The sequence below is a fragment of the Python bivittatus genome, unplaced genomic scaffold (genome assembly GCF_059951505.1).
Source record: "Python bivittatus isolate LINGU-HERP-01145 unplaced genomic scaffold, Pbiv_v1 ctg000080_np1212, whole genome shotgun sequence".
Lineage (NCBI taxonomy): Eukaryota > Metazoa > Chordata > Lepidosauria > Squamata > Pythonidae > Python > Python bivittatus.
Window position 1 is genome coordinate 30,962,371 of NW_028277035.1, and position 20,432 is coordinate 30,982,802.

General features: G+C 38.5%; 1 protein-coding gene across 3 annotated transcripts; it reads right to left on the bottom strand.

The window, feature by feature from the left end:
- Window positions 1-1,076: 1,076 nt before the first annotated feature.
- On the bottom strand, window positions 1,077-16,880 carry SKP1 (S-phase kinase associated protein 1). 3 transcript variants are annotated; one of them, XM_088133745.1, is made up of 6 exons: window positions 16,539-16,696; window positions 14,513-14,609; window positions 5,477-5,550; window positions 3,771-3,914; window positions 2,967-3,107; window positions 1,077-1,498 (listed from the first exon to the last, which is right to left on the bottom strand). In XM_088133745.1, exons 2-6 carry the CDS (start codon window positions 14,607-14,609, stop codon window positions 1,463-1,465), a joined length of 492 nt encoding a protein of 163 aa, XP_087989871.1. In that variant the 5' UTR covers window positions 16,539-16,696; the 3' UTR covers window positions 1,077-1,462. The 3 variants fall into 3 exon arrangements, with proteins under 3 accessions (XP_087989871.1, XP_087989870.1, XP_087989869.1); XM_088133744.1 differs by lacking the exons at window positions 1,077-1,498; window positions 16,539-16,696 and adding an exon at window positions 16,730-16,880 and having other exon boundaries at window positions 2,904-3,107; XM_088133743.1 differs by lacking the exon at window positions 1,077-1,498 and having other exon boundaries at window positions 2,904-3,107; window positions 16,539-16,697.
- Window positions 16,881-20,432: the final 3,552 nt, after the last annotated feature.

The following is a 20,432-nucleotide window of genomic DNA, read 5'->3' on the forward strand; positions in this document are numbered from 1 at the left end:
TTGGAATGGAGACTCTGTTCAGAAACTAAGATTCTGTTGTTTTCAATTTTTTTTTTGGTGGTTGTTTTCTTTTTCACCACCCTCCCATCTATTCCTGACATGTTTAAAAGAGAAAAATTGTCTTGCCTTTGTAAAACTCCATTTCATTACTCATTTCATCACTAGATTCTTCAACTGAAACTTATAGTGGTGTGTGAACTATTTTGCAGGAAATCCACTTATTATTATTAAAACATTACTGGTGTTTAAGTTAATCTTTTTGGCAACTGTTTTATTAAAAATGTCTTTTTAATTCTGATAATGACCAAATCTGTGGAATTGCCTAGTAATATGCACTTTGATTGCTATGCATAGTTAAATGTTAAAATTCTTTATATTAAATGCTTAAGGTCATCACTGAACTTTAAAGTAAATATTTATTTAACTTTTATTCTACCTAGTGTGCATACAGAAAATGGAATGCAGTACAAGCTCAACTGCTTATTACATATCACTCCTCTAATCCCCAAACAGAATCATAAAGAATGAAAAAAATTACTAAGCTATTGGCAAGTGTTTTGATCCTAAATAATACAACATCAATATCACCACTCAGCATGCAGTGACAAATCACTGCAATCTGATGTCATGTACAAATGTTGCAGGCCTTTTCAAAGTAGTATAAAGCATTTCCAATGGCTATAAGGAAATACTAAAGCTTGACTAATAGGAAGCCTGATATTCACTGTCCAATAAATGTTTTATTTTTGTGTTTAGGGATCTGTTTTTGATCAAATACTGAGATTTCTATTGGTTTAAAAAATAAGTACATACCAAATACTATACTTCTTTACAGAAACTACAAGTATTTAGCCAGAAGAGGGCTTTAACTGCCCAGTCACTACCAGGGTCACACCTATATTAGATCATCAGAATGTTAAGTATCAAGCAAAGCTAATTTGCTTTAGTTTTAACAATAACTGTCACTACTACCAAAGATGTAGAATGAAAGAAATCCCAAAACAATTTTGGGATTTTCAAAACATTTTGTGGCTCTGAGAAGCCATTATTCTGTGAATAAAAGTAGGCTTCACCGATTCAGTTTCAGAAAACTTTTGCAAGTAGTTTTATTTACAATGTCAGAGACTTCTGAATTCTGACATCCTAAGTATTTTAACGTGACAGTGAAACATTCAGAAGCGTGGAAGGGCTAGTTTGCAGTGTTAATTGCCATACAGAATCTGCATGGAGTTTAGTTTTATTTAGAGAAGAGGAAAAATAAGGAAATCAGATTACACTGGTAAAAACTCAAACATAGGATTTAAATCTATATTCAAACATTACACATGCAAAGAGAACACCACCAGACTAGTACAACTTCATTTGCTGCTGCATTTGTCTAATATTAACAATTATAAACAGAGCAGTGCAACTGATATTTGGAACAATCCTTACAGTGTTGTTAGGTATCAGGCACAAAGCTTCACTTCTCTTCACACCACTGGTTTTCTTTGCGTACCTGAAAATAAAAACAAACCTTACAATTACACCTTAAGAGCAATGTCAAATGCCTCTTCTAGATATTTACCTGTGAATTACTAGCATTCCCATGATTCTAATGAATTCCCCATTTCGGATGTCTTCCAGGTATCAAATAGTGTTTAAAAATAAAGTGTACCACTGTGCCAAACTAATATATCCATATCTATGGAAATATAGTTATGATTACTTCAGAACTGAGCGCATGCAACTTTGTAACATGAACTCATTCTGCCAAAAGAAAATCAAAGGTGGGTAAACATATAGGGTGTGGAAATGGTTTTATTAGCCAGAACACTGGTGGTAAAACACTAGCAGTTATTTTCAACATGCTAAATAATCCACTGAAATCAAATGAATAAATGGTGGGACTTGCATCTGAAAATTTTCTTTGTCGTCAAACAAGCATGGTGCTAGAATTAAAAAGAATTTTAAAGAACTACACAGTGATTCCATAGTAGAGAACTGGATTTGAGTCTTTCTAATTGGAATCTAACAATAACAAGATGTAAGCTACAGACTTAGCTAGGTAACCTAGCATCTGCCAAGTGTTTTTCTCATCAGCGCCACTCAGAGGCCATGCATATGGTGATTGTAGTCTAAACATCTAGACTGTGTCAGGCAACCTACCCCAACTCATGCTTAACCAACAGTGAAGATATATTTTGTCAAGGCATCTCCTTTACCTCTGATATGGGAGAAAATTTATTTATATATTTACCTACAACTGAATTCAAGAGTTCGATCTTAAAGTAGTTAGAACTATGAGGAGAAATGGAGCCATGCTGATTGGCTTAATTCTATGCATATGGAGTCAGTCAAGGCCAGACAGAAAATTTAATGGTATCAGCTGGATCTCTTTAACAGCAAGCTGGAGAATTGCCACAAGCAATTAGACACCTGCAGAGGGAGTCAGCATCAATGGCAGGGTCATCCTTTGGGAGGCAATGAAAGGTTGGAGATGCCCTGCCTTACTGGAATGCTGTAAGGTTCTACATATATCATAAGGCACTCTCTGGGTGAGAGCCAGAAAGTGAAAGGCCCACTTGGGAATCAGAAGGAAAATCAGAGTTTATTGCCAATCCCCTCTCAGGGAGATTCTTAATTAAAGAAGGATCCTCAAAGGAAAGGGACTCTGGATGTGAAAGGTTCTTTTGCCCATATTTTAATGATGGCAGGGTTAATGACTTGGAACAAATTATTCAGAGCATAGATTCATTTCCTCTATCATCTGATCTTAATCATATGAAGGCTGAAGTCCCAGATAGAGTAAGTATTCATTGTCTATAAAAACAAACATTCTAGAATCTTATTGCAACACCAGCTTCACAAGCAGACTATATATAAATCAATCTACAGAAAGCAACTATTTTAGCCTACAGAAGCTAAAATAGTTGTAGGTCCAAATAGTAAATAGAACTTGCTTTAAGGAAAAGGACTTGGCATACCTGGGCTTCCTCCTCTTCAGTGAAGTCATTTTTAATATTGAAGGTCTTGCGGATTTCTTCTGGTGTTTTTCCTTTAATCATATTTGCAACAGTCTTGCATGTCACATCCAGTAAGCCTTTGATGTCTAAGTAGTTTGCAGCCTTTACAGAAAGCAACAGATTTTTAAGGATTCTGCAAATCAGTACTCTATTATATAATGGTGCACATTGTACTTCTAGTAGTAATTGTACACAACAGCAATCAATGATAACTGAAAATGAAGCCTAAGGTAACTATTTTCTTGCTGGATCTAGAAATATTATTGCTAATGGCAATAACAAGCTTTTCTTCCATTTACAGACCTTATAAAGACTGCTAGTTAAAATTTCACAGTACTGTTATAAATTCTGCACTTTGGAATACATATTCCATAAGACACAATATTCCAAGTTTTCATAGTTCAAATAGTTTTGCTAAGCTTTCAAAAAGCAGCAACTACAACCAATAAACATACATATCTTAATCTCGTTTAAACTTACAAGATAAATAGAGCAAAATCTCAGCCTTGCATCCTGTAAGCACAGTCAATTATAAATGCTTTAAGTGATGTTCATTTATTAAGTTGCTTGCACTGTCTATCTCTGCATCTTTACAATCATGAAGCCTATCTTTGAAATTTTATATTTTAAATTTCATGGGCATTTTGCTTAACCCAACAGACTGCAATGTATTTATGACATTAAAATATACACAAGCTCTGTTATACTACAATATTTCATTAGTCTGTAAATATCAGTGGAACAGGATATACTAGGTCAACCTACCAGAATAAGTTCAAAGAGAGTTCCTTGGTCTACTTTGAGAAATTCTTGGTCCCACACAGGGATGTCATCTGTTCGTTTCTCTTTGTTCTCATCATCCTCAGGAGGAGGTGGATCATCTTTATGATGGGTACACCACTGAATCACCTTTGGAAATTAAGATATATTATGGAAAAGCTTTATAAAATTTATTTTATTTTCTGGTGAACATTTGCTCTACCAATACTTTTATATAAACACTACTTAGCACAATATTGGAAACTGCTAATCAGTTGTTAAACATGATTTACAGGTTGAAACAGAAGGTTGTACCATTTTCAAACTAGGCATGCTCACAATGTTTAAGTACCAATTTTTCAGAGACAGAAGAGTTGACAATATGAATCAGATTTTATGTATTTCTTAATTTATTATTCTCAATTCCAGACATTAGATATAATTGTGTCATTTATGTACACCAATACAAAAGATCTGCAGAAAAGTATTCAGAGAAATCAAATCAAACAGTAAAAATGATCAACAGAAATGTTTCCTTAGCTAACAGTAATTAAATACTTTCAACTAAAAATTTTTAATAAATGTAAAAATAATGCAAATTTCAATTTTATTATGTATAAAGATTTAGAAGGCACAGGTAAAGAAAGACAAACACTTTAACAATTTTGCCAGGATATGGATCTGATATTAACTATATAATCAATGTTTTTCTACAACTATTTGAGCCATCTTCCAGTACAGAAACAGCACTGAACACAACCTATTCTTTTAAAAATTAAGTTTAATTTTAAACATTTAAAGAATACAAAGCTAAAAAATAAATAATCTACCTAAAAGAAAACCAAACAGTTATAATCTAATGAGAATAAAAATTGTATAATTGGGCTATTACCACAAGAAGGCTCTTTCTCATGTATTTGCCATTCTAACAGCTCTTGGCTGTGAGAAATATAAGAAACCCTCTGAAGCAGAACTTAAACAAACACTAATTGTAATCGATGCAGGTGACAGAAAAATATCACTAGCATAAGATGATCAACAAAATGCATGCCAGAATGCTGTCATATTTGCACCAACTGCAACCTCCAAAGATTCAAGGGCAGTCTCATGTGAAACACACTGCAGTAATCTATACAGTATCACTTTAATCACTCTCTGTATCACTGCAGACAAACTTGCATTTTCCAGAAATGGCACAGATGATACAATGGCAAAGCTACGCAATGACATTCTTGACCAGAGAATTGCCTTTCCAGAAGCAATGAGGGATTCAAAAGCACTCCAACTAGAAAAACGAATCCATTAGAAGGAGTCAACTCCATATCGGTGTAGAAGCAGTTCTGACATAGCCACTGAGGAAATGTTGATTGATTGATTGATTGATTGAACTAGTGTAAAGGCATTTGTAATCAATCATTCAAAATCTAAGCAGCTCACAGAAAATATTCAATAATACACTATAAACATAAAATAATAAAACAGAACACACATACAACCTTAAGTAAGCCAATAGTTAGAACTTAACCAATATTAAATATTATAGGGATAATTTACTGCTCTATGGAAACAATTGTTGGATGACTGCCAATAATTAATTACATCGTGTGAAAAAAGTTCATTTCTAGCTTCAGGCTACAGAAATCTGGTACTGTGCAACCAGATTAACAGTTTAAAAATTCACTTTCTATATTTTATTAAAATAGAATTATTACCTTTTTTAGTATAGCTGCATTAACATTTGGAAGAGGAACAGGATCATCATCCCCTTCATCATCCATTCCCAAATCTAAAAACAAAAAACAAGCAATTCAGATAGTAAAATGGCTACTAATACGTTTTTTGGCTAATACAGTAGTGAAGTCAATCTAGCATTTTCCAACAACACTTGCTCTTTTCCTGTGTAAAGAAGATATGAAGAGCAGACAGTTTCTACTATTGTTCCAAAAAAGAATGCATACATATCCTTTAACATCACCATGGGCCACCATCTGGGCCATAAAATATTCATAGAAGTAAAGGACTTAAAGAACTTCTAAGGAAATATGCACAGGATAAGATTGTAAACAGATCTGTTTCTCTTCCTTCTTATTTGTCTCTCTCACTCAACCATGAGCATACAATGTGCAAAGACATTCTAAGTGTAATATAATCTAAAATATATAGTCACAAAACAGCCTAAGGACTTCATTTGAATTCTAGATGTCTATCTCCTGATTCCTATCAGGAATCCCAAATCATAAACAGGCTACATCACCACTACTACCACCACCCTTTAAAAGCAGTAGGATTACTTGATTTTTTCCTACATGAATGCTAGCATTCCCTTTATATATCAGAAAAATGTGACAACATATACAATTCAACTGTAATCTGTGGTCTCAAAGAATGACAGAGTTGGAAATGACTTTAAAAATTGTTAATTCAATCTCTGTTAGCAATATTCCTACTGACTGGTAGCAATGTATTTCTGCTTGAGAATCTATCTCATAGGAGGTTTTAAAGAGTGAAGTCAATATTTAATTTAGTGTAAATCATAAAACAAGGTACATACTCCTTCACTTTGAGTTTGACTCCTGGTAACTATGTAGAAACATCTATGTTGTTTTCTTGGCAATAATAAAGCAATAGTTTTATTGCATTGCCTTCTCCTGGAAGTTTTTTTTAACTTCTCCATCTAGTCTAGTAGCCCTGAGATTTTTCTGGTAGCTTCCTATCTAAGTACTAAATAAATATGACCCTTCTCAGTTTTGGGGAATTAAACCAAGATCAGTTAGGTTCTGCTGCCTACTATTGCTTCTACAGGTAGTCCTTGGTTAACAACCAACTTGCTCAGCAACCATTCAAAGTTGTAATGGTGCTGAACGAGTGATACTTATGACTGGTCCTCAAAATTCTGGCTGTCATAGCACCCCCATGGTCACGTGATCATGATCCAGGCACTTGGCAACCAGCTTGAGCTTACAACGGTTGCGGCATCCCAGAGTCACATGATCACCATTTGCAACCTTCCCTTCCGGCTTCCCACAAGCAAAGTCAGTGGGGAACCAGTACGGAAGGTTGCAAGTTGCTCCCACTGCTCTTTCTCCTGAGGAGCCTGCTACAGAGCCAGGGATCTCGTACTCCAGAGTGCACACCCACCCACAGCACTTCCCCACCTGCATTCCACAGTACACATCCACCCACCTGCGCAGCACCACAGCACCCCATCCCCTGCTTACACTCATATCACAACCCCCCCACCCACACTCCATAATAGTCACCTCCCTGTTGCCTGCAAGCTGCCCAGGACTTGCAACTTCCTGCCTGCTTCCCCACTGACTTTGCTTGTTGGAAGCCGGCAAGAAGTTGCACGATGCGGTTACCTGAGGTCCTCACTTAATGACCCATGATCCTCGCTTAACAATAGTAATGAGGACTGCCGCAATTGCTATCGGTAAGTGATGAGGCCATGTTACATTGTGCTTTACTACCGCATCACTTAGCAATGGAAATTCCAGTCCCAATTACCATTGTTAAGCAAGGACTACTTGTAATTCAAAACATAGCCCATATTAAAAAATACTGCAGATAAGAAATATAGCATGATTTCCTCACAAACTTAGAGCTGCTTAATGTTCTACCATGGCATAACAAACACAATTGCATTATTCAGTCAAAATTAGTTCATGTTTCTGTGTACCATTGTGTTAAAATATAAGTGTTTGATTAGATCTGAATGAGAACTATAAAAAGTAAGGAATATCACTTTTCAGTCTTGCTAAGCTGTTATGATTACCAAGAATCCAGCACTGTAACAATATACATGTAATTATGCTCTGAGAAAAAATGGTATTAAAACAAATATTTCTGGGCTTACATTGAACAGGACTGCAAGCACATTTTAATTCATTTTTGTTGTTGTTGTTCAGTCGTTAAGTCGTGTCCGACTCTTTGTGACCCCATGAACCATATTGCGCCAGGCCTTCCTGTCCTTCACTGCCTCCCCGAGTTTGCTCAGTTTCATGCTCATTGCTTCAATGATGCTATCTAACCATCTCATCCTCTGCCGTCCTCTTCTCCTTTTGCCTTCAATCTTTCCCAGCATCAGGGTCTTTTCCAAAGACTCCTCTCTTCTCATTAGGTGACCAAAGAATCTGAGCTTGAGCTTCATTATCAGTCCTTCCAATGAACAATCAGGGTTGATTTCCTTTAAGATTGACTGGTTTGACCTCCTAGCAGTCCAGGGGACTCTCAAGAGACTTCTCCAGCACCACAGTTCAAAGGCATCAATTCTTCGGCGCTCAGCCTTCTTTATGGTCCAGCTCTCACAGCCATACATTACTATTGGAAAAACCATAGCTTTGACTATGCGGATCTTTGTCGGCAAGGTGACGTCTCTGCTTTTTAATATGCTATCTAGGTTTGCCATAGCTTTCCTCCCAAGGAGCAAGCGTCTTTTAATTTCATGGCTGCAATCTCCATCTGCGGTGATCTTGGAGCCCAAATAAAGGAAGTCTGTTACTGCTTCCATTTCTACTCCTTCTATTTGCCAGGAATTGATGGGTCCAGATGCCATGATCTTAGTTTTTTTAATGTTGAGTTTCAAGCCAGCTTTCGCACTCTCCTCTTTCACCCTCATCAAGAGGCTCTTTAGTTCTTCTTCACTTTCTGCCATTAGGGTGGTATCGTCTGCATATCTTAGGTTATTGATGATTCTCCCTGCAATCTTAATTCCCGCTTGTGATTCTTCCAGCCTGGCATTTCTCATGATGTACTCTGCATATAGGTTAAATAAGCAGGGTGACAGTATACAGCCTTGTCGTACTCCTTTCCCTATTTTGAACCAATCGGTTGTTCCGTGACTGGTTCTAACTGTTGCTTCTTGGCCCGCATACGGATTTCTCAGGAGACAGGTAAGATGGTCTGGTACCCCCATCTCTTTAAGAATTTGCCACAGTTGTTGTGATCCACACAATCAAAGGCTTTTCCATAGTCAATGAAGCAGAAGTAGATGTTTTTCTGGAACTCTCGTGCTTTCTCCATGATCCAGCGAATGTTGGCAGTTTGATCTCTAGTTCCTCTGCCTCTTCGAAACCCAGCTTGTACATCTGGTAGTTCTCGGTTCACGTACTGCTGAAGCCTAGCTTGTAGGATTTTGAGCATAACCTTGCTAGCATGTGAAATGAGTGCAATTGTGTGATAGTTTGAGCATTCTTTGGCATTGCCCTTCTTTGGAATTGGAACGTAAACTGACCTTTTCCAATCCCGTGGCCACTGTTGCGTTTTCCAAACTTGCTGGCATATTGAGTGCAGCACTTTAACAGCATCATCTTTTAGTATTTTAAATAACTCAGCTGGAATACTGTCATCTCCACTAGCTTTGTTGTTAGCAATGCTTCCTAAGGCCCACTTGACTTCACTCTCTAGGATGTCTGGCTCAAGGTCAGTGACCACACCAGCATGGACATCAGGGACATTTAAGATCTTTCTTGTATAGTTCTTCTGTGTATTCTTGCCACCTCTTCTTAATCTCTTCTGCTTCTGTTAGGTCCCTGCCTTTTTTGTCCTGTATCATGCCCATCTTTGCACTAAACGTTCCTTTGATATCTCCAATTTTCTTGAAGAGACCTCTAGTCTTCCCCATTCTATTGTTTTCCTCAATTTCTTTGCATTGTTCATTTAAGAAGGCCTTCTTATCTCTCCTTGCTATTCTCTGGAAATCTGCATTCAGTTGCTTATATCTTTCCCTTTCACCCTTGCTTTTCACATTCCTTCTTTCCACAGCTATTTGTAATGCCTCATCAGACAGCCATTTTGCTTTCTTGCATTTCTTTTTCCTTGGGATGGTTTTAGTTGCTGCCTCCTGTACAATGTTACAGACCTCCGTCCATAGTTCTTCAGGCACTCTGTCTACCAAATCTAACCCTCTAAATCTATTCATCACCTTCACTGTGTACTCACAAGGAATATGATCTAAGTCATACCTGAGTGGTCTAGTGGTTTTCCCTACATTCTTCAATTTAAGCCTAAATTTTGCAGTAAGAAGCTCATGATCTGAGCCACAGTCAGCTCCTGGTCTTGTTTTTGCTGTCTGTATAGAGCTTCTCCATCTTTGGCTGCAAAGTATGTAATCAATCTGGTTTCGGTATTGACTATCTGGTGATGTCCATGTGTAGAGTTGTCTCTTGTGTTGTTGGAAAAGAGTGTTTGCTATGACTAGCTTGTTCTCTTGACAGAATTCTATTAGCCTTTGCCCTGCTTCATTTTGTGCTCCAAAGCCAAACTTGCCTGTTATTCCGATTACTCCTTGACTTCCTACTTTAGCAATCCAATCCCCTATGATGAAAAGGACATCTTTTTTTGGTGCTAGTTCTAGAAGGTGTTGTAGGTCTTCATAGAACCAGTCAACTTCAGCTTCTTCGGCATCAGTGGTTGGGGTATAGACTTGGATTACTGTGATGTTGAATGGTTTGCCTTGGATACGCACTGAGATCATTCTGTCGTTTTTGAGGTTGTACCCCATTACTGCCTTTCCCACTCTCTTATTGACTATGAGTGCAACTCCATTTCTTCTAAGGGTTTCTTGGCCACAGTAGTAGATATAATGGTCACCTGAATTAAATTCACCCATTCCTGTCCATTTCAATTCGCTGATTCCCAAGATGTCAACGTTCAATCTTGTCATCTCATGTTAGACCACATCCAGCTTGCCTTGGTTCATAGATCTTACATTCCAGGTACCTATACAATATTGTTCTTTACAGCATCGGACCTTCTTTTCGCTTCCAGATACATCCACAGCTGAACGTCCTTTCGGCTTTGGCCCAGCCGCTTCACTCTTTCTGGAGCTACTTGGAAATGCCCTCCGCTCTTCCCCAGTAGCATATTGGACACCTTCCGACCTGACGGGCTCATCTTCCGGTGACATATCTTTTAGCCTTTTAACATTGTCCATGGGGTTTTCTTGGCAAGGATACTGGAGTGGGTTGCCATTTCCTTCTCCAGTGGACCACATTTTGTCAGAACTCTCTGTCATGACCTGTCCGTCTTGGGTGGCCCTGCACGGTATAGCTCGTGGCTTCACTGAGTTACACAAGCCCCTTCGCCACGACAAGGCAGTGATCCATGAAGGGGAATTCATTTTAATTGATGGATTTATCTGGTTTAAAGCAGCTGTCTAGTACCCTGAAATAGCAGTGAAGAAACATGACCAGAACAAGTGGTATAGATATGGATATAGCACAAAAGGAGGACAGTAATATCTGGATGTTACAAACACTTTCAAGAATAGTTTATATAACTCTAAATTTATATTAATAAAACCCTCCAACTATGCATTATGGTCTCTGTAGATAGTATTACAAGTATTTGGTTAGTTTATAAGGGTACAGCTACATCAAACTACCATAACAGATGTAAAATTTCCAGAATTTTTGAAGAGAAACAGCTTTTCAGAAAATGAAATATAAACCATACTTAATTTTTGCAAAGTCAAATAACATGGCAACAGATATTTGGCATATACAATTTAATAGTATATTTAATGCAGAAAATTACCAATTTAGTGATTGAATTTAGTTTAAAATATTTTAATTTGGGTTATAAATGGAGCTACAAGCTGTTTAAACAATGTAGCATCACTTTGTTTTCCCCTGCTTAGAAGAAGTGGGCAGGCAAAAACAATTAAAATAGAAGAAACCATCAATATAGTAAAGCAAAGGAAGTTTATATATTCTAAATGTTGTCATCCACTTTATCAAACAGATAAAGCAAGCATTGATAAGGGATATAAAAAGGGACTGAGAATACATGTTTTATCACAAAACATCACTTTCTGAATGTTATTATACGGACTGAGACAAGTTTCTTCACCCTTTTTTAGGTTGCTTTCCCTATTTGGTGAATTTCCAAACACAGACCAACGCCTTTCACATCTTAACTACTTTCTGTATCATTCAAAATAAAAATATCAGGAAGTATTCCTAAATTAATTTTTCAGAAATAATTTTTAAAAGGTTTCAGACTTTCCCATCTCTACTTACTATTATTGGGACAAGCAATCACCTGGATGATTACAGATAGCCCTCAGGTTATGGCCATTTGTTCAGCGCTGAACGAGGAAGCTGAACAAGGGGATTTACAATGGGTACTCCGAGTTCCGACCATCACAGCATCCCCACAGTCACGTGATCATGATCTGGGCTCTCAGTACCCAGCTCACAATTATGATGTTGCAGCAAGCCGTGGTCACATGATCATGACTTCTAACATGCCTTGCTGGCTTCCCACAAACAAAGTCAATGGGGAAGCCAGCAGGAAGCTGGAAGTCGTGATCACATGAGGTCCTTGCTTAATGACCCGTGCAGTCCTCGTTTAATGACTGCTACCAGGACTGCTGGAATTGCCATCACTAAGCGATGCAGTCATGTGACGTCCACGTTACAACCACATCACTTAGCCCCAGAGTTTCTGCTCCCAATTGCTGTTGTAACTCAAGGACTACTTGTAGTGAAATGGAGAGATAGTGAAATTTAAAAAGACTGTTTACAATTTAGCATTTGTGTACACAAGTACAGTGGTACCTCGGGTCATGAACTTAATTCGTTCCGCGACTCTGGTCGCAACCCGAATCAAATTTTCCCATAAGATTCAATGTAAATACAGTTAATCCGTTCTGAACCATATGTATTTTTTTTTTAAACCACAAAAATATGACACAAAGTACAGTACAGTACACTATGAAGAGAGAGAATGCTAACCTCGCTTGAGGCATGGAGGACAGGAAGGCGGATGGGGAGGCGGTTATTGTTTGGAGGGAGAGTCCCCCTCCCGACAGGAAGCCACGACCACGTGTCACGGCAGGGAAAATGGCCACGGATCCTGTTCATAACCTGATGCGGAGTTCGGGAACGGAAGCAAAATTTTGCAAACGGTGCTGTTCGTGACCTGAATTGGTCATGAACAGAAGCGTTCATGACCCAAGGTACCACTGTATTGATTTACTAACAAGTAAAGAGGTAAAGTCCTCGATTTACAACCAACTGTTCAGTGACTGTTCGAAAATACGACAATGCTGAACAAAGGGATTTATGACTGTGTCCTAAGTTATGGCCATTGCAATGCCCCCACGGTCACATGATCAAAATTTGGGTGCTTGGCAGCCTGTATGTACTTACAACAGCAGGGGTGCTTCAACTCCCTACACCCATCTCCCCCCATCTATGCCCTTCTTGCCCCCTGCACTCCCTGAAGACCTTGCTACCCTAGCTGACCTTCGCCGTCTTCTTGCTCCCACTGCTGACTAAGCATGCCCAGCATGGCCCTTTGTGAGGCAGCTGCCGGGCACACAAGGCTTTCTTCCCAGGGTCATGCATGGCGGTTTCCTTGCGAGACCTGGGGAAGATGGCCTCACATGGCCAGCAGCTGCCTCACAAAGGGCCAGGGCGGGCATGCCTCATCAGCAGCAGGAGCAAGAAGATGGCAAAGGTCAGCTGGGGCGGTGGAGCGCAAGGTGGCGAGGGCAACTGCAGCAGGGACTGGGCTGGGGTTTCCCAGGACATGACAGCTTTGTGCCACGCTGCTGGGCCAGGCTTCACGTGGCACAAAGGGGCTTCCTGGCACAATGCAGTCACATGAAGTCACACTTTACAATCGCATCACTTAGCGACAAAAATTCCGGTCCCAAATGTGGTCGTAAGTCGAGGACTACCTGTATTTCTTCTAGTAAAAATACTTAGTCCTCCAACATTAAAACTAACTGTAAATGTAGCTTGCAATCAGTGCACTAGATCATGAAGATGTCAAATCCATATTAAAAAAAAATCACAACATAGTCAAGAGTAAATTCTGGGAAGCAATCTTTAAAGATCTCTAGACTCTTTTTTCAAGGTCTATGAACAATTAATTTAAAATATAAGCTATCTGGCTAGAATCCACAGCATTTTTTTTAATATGCTAAGCTTTTAACCTTCAAGACTTAACTGCTTCCAAAATTTCATGTTTTTAATTATCTATCTGTATTACCCTTATGCTATCACTTCACAAGACTTAACTGTAATCTAATCTGGCACAGTAAGAATTCACTATTTAGCCTTAAAACAGAAATAAGACATCCTCAGCACCATGCCCTCAGGGATATCTTTGCCCAGCAGCTCCTAGTCTCTGGCAATCCACTAGACTCCAAAGACCTTCTTTTGTCCTCCTACCCTGAAGGCAAAGAAATCCCATAACCCCTAAGGCTGATCTCTACCTGCACCTGCAACTTCAAGGTTAGGAGAAACACTGAGCTTCTTACACTCACCAGATGCCATCAATTCACTTGCCGTGGCAAACAAAAATAAGGCTAGACTTGAATTATCAGCTTGATTAATTATATAACAATTGATCCATAATTTTTACTATTTTATTTTCAGCAGATTAAATAATTTACAAGTCCCAGTGCACTCGAGCTTTTCAATCAGTTATATTCTTCACAATCTAAGCTACTACAAACTTTATTTGAGCATATGAAAGGATATAATAAAATAATGTTGATTGTTTATACTTAAGTTTGCTCTCCTTCAACAGTACTCCCAAGGAATTAGAAAACTGAATTCCAGAACAAGTTTTTTCATAGTCTCTCACTTATTAGTTACCTATATACTTTCACTAAGTACAAGGAGTTGTGGAAGATTTTTCCAGATCAGAATCCATTTTATCAAATTAAAAATGGTCGGCAAATATATAGAGAGAGAGAAATAAAGAAAGCATGTATCTTATATTGCCTCTACCTTCCAGCATAGTCTTGATTGTTACAGACTGCTTTGCAATTTCAACATCAACTTCAAATATTTCTCCATCAGAACTCTGCAGTTTAATCGAAGGCATCTGTAAATGAATAAAAAAAGTTTTACCTAAATTTATATGTATGAAATTTCAGTTATATAGTATCATTAGCATCTCCTACCAAAAAAGCAGGTAGTAAGTCATATTTACAAACATTTTTTTAAATATTTTACAATGCTCAAGATACTTCATCCACCCCTGCATCACAACATGCTCAATATAGCCCCCCATTGCAGACTATCAGCTGACTTAAGTAAGGGTTTACTTACAAACACCTAATAAATTAATGGCCAAAAAGAGGCCTGATCAGATTACAGCTCACTCTCTATGACTGCATTTGTTCTGTGTTGCCTTCTTAAAACTGTTCTTTATTATGGAACGTCAAGGTGTATAAGGCTAAAATACATGTATTAATCAAGTATTTCAGGGAGCTTGTTTAACAATTTCGTTTTCCAAAACACCTTTTTGCCTTCCGAAGTGCTGCCTAAAATTACTTAAAACCCTAAATCTGATTTGTATACTATTTAAGGCAGTCTACTGCATGCACCTTACTTCAAAAGCACACATGTTCATTTTACAGAATGAGAGAACTACTGGGGCATTTTGACATGATTCATGGACAAAGACCTAATTCCAGTCACATGGGTTATTTACCGAGCAAGTTTTAAAACTTTAAAACTTATTGCACTTCAACAAACTACTTGTACACGGTTGTTCTTCACACTAGTTGGAAAACAAACATGGTATTGGAAATAACCAGGCATGATGAAAGAAGCTACATAGCTAACATTAATGTTTTAAGAGGACCCTAAATTATTGTTTTCAATGTACAGAATGAGAAATCACCAAATATATGAAAATTCTCAGAACTGTTCAAGTAATATCCAAATTGTACATAATCTACTTTGGGTAAAGTTAAATAAAACTCTTGATTTCAGCTACTATGACCCCTTGAAACAAAAGTGGATACTAAATCTCTCTTCACAAGTAATGCAATACTACCTTGGAGAGCTCAGGCCACAATAATCAATAAGTTCCATGGTATTTTTCACAAGAAAGGTTTGCCCATTAAAATCCCATAAGCATTTTTAATAATTGAAATATACATGTAATGTTAGAGTCAAATAATCTTTTGAATGAAAACAGTTATAAACATCTTAACAGTGCAGTGCTGGGATCAGGATGAATCTTTGCTTAGTCAGACAAGCAGATACATTAAGCTGAATGGACTCCTTAAATATCATTTAAATCCCATGAATACGACTATGTTTGAATCCAGTCCAATATCTTTGTTACTTGCTCTTTTTAAAATAAGCTTAAAACTCACCAGATTTTTAAAAGAGTTTTAAGCAGCTTCAGATGAAAGGGCAATAGTGACTAAGCATTAGGATACATAAAGCCTCTGCATAAAACAAGAGGAGCAGGTAAAGTGCCCTGCTAGCAACGTCAGCCCTACCCTTTATTCCACTATTCTTGCTTCGTTTTAGCAGTAATCTCCTCTGAAGTGTGCACGGTTTGCTGCAAATTAAGACGCCCTGCAAGAATTCACGCCGCCGAGAAATGCAGTACATATCACTACCTCTTTTTTAAAAAAAAAAAAAGAATTACAACGCTATATCCTTAATAGAAGAGATGGGAAAACGTTCGTCTGGCTCGGGAGCACAAGTATCTGGAAAGGAGGGGGAATTCCGACAGCCGGTCACCCTCCTTCCCTCCCTCTCTCTCTCCCTCTCCCTCTCCAGGACGAACTGGGCTGCTGGAAGAGATGGCGGAGGCGGCACTTCGGCTGCGCGTCTCCGCACCCCTTTCACGAGGAAAAAGCCGCTCCCTTAGCAACCACCTGCAATAGGCTCTCAAGCCGTCATCCCTTTCCTCCCCTGCGGCCTTGCAAGCCCTCCCTCTAACTTTGTTCTCGCCCCTCACCACCCACTGAGGAGGCCCGAACCCCGACCAGGCCTCGGCCTCACTCACCGTGAGGCAGCAACAACAACGACGACAGCGGTAGCAGCGGCGGCGCCTTTTAGCCTCTCCCCACCACACACACCACCCAACCCAAATTAAAGGCGCACTGGAGCACCTTGTGGCCGCTGCATTTTATAGAGTTGGGGGCGGAGCGGACCCGAGACGAGGGCCCAATCGTTGACCCCGCCCCTTCCACTCACATTGCTCGGCGTGTCGTCTGATCGCCTGCGCTGGACAAGTCAGCAGGAATCGGCCCCCCTTCGTCATAGATGGACGGCCGAGGGACTGAGGGGGAGAAAACTGGTTTGTATAAAAAGGAAGAAAGGAGACCGTTAAACGTATTTAGATACTAAGCGTCTCGGGGTCCTTCAGGCGGAATCGGAAGTTGCCCGGTAGGAACTCGCTCCTGGCCAAGGCTGTCTCATAATGGTGGCGACAGTTTTACGTCATAATAGGAAGGACGTTTTTCGCTTCTTCTGAGCGACGTGATTTATGTTGCCTTTTCATTTCCGTTGGAGGTGGACAGCAACATAGCTTATGTCCTGTTGTGCATGTGATGTTCGCACGAACTGGCCAGCCACATGTTAATCTTATCTGCTGTGTGAATCCAGTTCCTGTGGCTAATTTATGATTCAGTTGGGGTCTTTGACCCCTCCCACAAAAGGGGTTGAGCAATCGATAAAGACTGAAAAATTAATTAGGAAGAAGATAACGTCAAGCAGCTCATTGCTGCAGAAGAAATTAAATTTACTTTGTTAGATTTATGTGCATGAATGTATCCACAAATTCATCAGACGTTTTAACTTAACCTCCGATTATTATTAAGTGAATCAGACTAAGTGTATTTTCTGCATACAACCATTGTTAAGAAACTATTTCATCAGCCTAACATCATCACGTTTTATGTCTACTGTTGCATATCTGGTAAGATTAATTAGTTGGTTGCCATTCCCCAACGTCCAGGTTGTTTCTTTAGCAACAATACAGAAGTACTTTCTTGGTTGGTTTCCCACCCCAAATAGTTTTATTTTAACTATATAGGTTAAAGTTATATGTTTCAGCTTTCAAAAAAGAGGAAGCCCTCTAAATGGGCCTGCTTATACAATGGGCAGCACTACTTTTTCTCCTGTGGCACAATGAAATTACAAATAGTACATTATGCTTCCTCCTTTCCCCAACACCGCAGCCTGAAATAAACAGTTTGGAGAGTAGCATTCCTGAAACAGTATTTCCAACTCAAGGCTCAGATCACAACCCTCTGCCACTAAACTAGTGTTGTTTGGAATCAGATGTCTCTGCCACATAAACTAATGTTAAAATGCCACAGTGGAATACTTGTGTTAGCCCAGATATTGATGAAAACATCTAATCTCCCATCACCAGCACTGTCTGGTATAGCACAGATAGTTCTCATTTAGCAACTGCCCCATTTAGCAACCATTCATAGTTCTAATGGTGATGAAAAAATAATTTTGCAACCAATCCTTGCATTTACAATATTCACAGGTCTGTAAAGCAAATGGAAGCTGAAGTAAGATTATAAGCACAGTTCTAGTTTCATTTAGGACTGCTTTGCTTAATGACCAAGTTGCTGGTCTCTATTGTCACTAAACAAGAACTACCTGTAAGTAAATTTGCCTTTGAATTGAGCATGATCTTGATGACTTATACTGTATTGACATCTCCGTGCAATTTTCTTAGTACAAGTTAGTTCTTTGTCATTACCTTCTTCCAGGATATTTTTCTAAGTTCCTGGCCTAACCAACATTCTATACTTCCCAGATATTCCCTAATTAGCTTTCTAGATCAGCCAAGGTTGGCTAGGTCCTACAGGGAGAAAAAATATCACTCCCTTTCTGGCCATGCTAAATTGAACTGAGCATGATATGGCTTTCTCCAATCAGGTGCTCTTTAGATACTGATAGATCCTGGTATCTAGACCAAAATCCAGTTTGGGACCCAGTGATTCCTCCTCCAAAGAAATGACCAATGTGAGCACACACTGGAAAATTGTCTAATACATCTGAGGGAAGCTTTACAAGTTATATCCATGTACTTAATATTCATGCATATGTTACATAAATAGTAGCAGCAGGATACGGTCCATAGGTCAGATGTTCCCCTTTCTTTCCAGTGTATTCAACTGTGCATCCCAGAGAAATTTTGAGTAGCTGTTTTCAGTAATATATCAGCCTGTTCTGCAGAAGCTAACTGCTACTACTTCCGGAGAGTTGGGTAGGGGAGGGAGAAGCACTTGGTCAGGATGTAGAAATCCAGTAGCCTGATCCAGGTTGGAGCCATTGACAGAATGGGGAAGAATTTCTCTCTCCCAACTCCTTTTCTGACTTTATTTCACACACACGTCCACACCAATGAAAGGGAATAAAAATAATTTGTGAATTAATAAAAGCATATAAAAAGAATTGGCCAGTGGACAGTGGTCAGAGGCTAGAGTGAAGAATGGAGAACTGGAATTAAGGTAGATTATCTAATAAAGTGTGACTAACATGCTCCAATCCTAATCCCGTTAAACCCTCTGAAGATGCAGCAAACTGTAGTTCTCTACTAAGCTTATCTCTTTGGAAAATTGTAAAATTCAAAATCAAATACAGAAAATGTTTACTAAGTTTGTTTTTGTGTGTGTGTATCCATATTAAAAAAATTAATATTGAAAATATGATTCTCAAAATATGATCTGACTCTGACTAGATACTAAACAAGTTGAAGAGTACTATAACACCTTAAAGGCTAACAAACCTATCATATGAGCTTTCATAGATCATAGATCATAATCAACTTGTTAGGTTTATCAAAAAATACTAGCAAACTGCCCACTATTTTGTGATGTAAATAACTAGGTATACCTGTGTTCTCATAGAATTATAAAAATGGCATATAATTTATATATGTTCAAGTTATTCTAAACATTTACCATTTGCTTTTACAGCTTAACCATTTTAAACAATGGTTCTTCTCTATAATACATAAGGCTCACAAGACCTGTCAACAGGCTTTTTCTTTTCCAAAAGAACAATTTCAGCTTTCTCTTTCAGTACCAGAAACAGTTTAACCAGTAACTGGTTTAGAAAATATGTCTTAAAAGCAGCCAAATAGACAATGGAATCCAAGAAATAGCAGAGTGGCTTCCACTTTGAAAAGCTTCTCTAATCATGATCCCATGTTGCAATCATGCAACTTACCAACTTAAAAGTGTATGACATACGCAGAAACATTTTTAAAAATAATTCTATGCTCAAATATGGGATCATGTGGAAGAGGGGAGGGGGCAAAATGAAGCTAGTGTATTACAGTATTCAATTAAAACAGTGCAAAAAAGATGTATTATTCAAAATAGTGTTTCATCTGGCTAATTCATAGAAAAACTAGGCCACTTTTAGCTTATTACCTACCTTCTTTCTTACCAGTGGATGCTTTAGCTGGCATCAAATTTCTAATTGAAGAATTTTTTAAAAAAATATTTGGAGTCAAATTTGTTTGAAGCATGAATATTCAAATAAATATTTGAGCCTGACACTAGGGGGAAATGAAGAGCAATAATGGTGCTAATAGTAGCATTTCTCTTTAACAGTTATCCCTTTTTGTTTTATATAGCAGTATTGTAAGAAAACCTCCATTTTTGAAGTTTTTCCAGGAAAGGGAAATTGAAAAGCCTGTCATGCTGTATTTAGCTACGTAATAGTTCATATACATAGACTTATATATAGACTTAAAAATGCCTTGGCTAGGATCTACAGAACCAACCAATTTTTCCCTGCTCCTGAGCAAGCAATCCATTGCTGCCTGGCCAACTACTTGAAATTGAAGGTATCACCCCAGTTCATTCCATGAAAAAGTTTTAAGAATCACAAAGCATGCACAACACTTTAACATGCCCAGTGCACA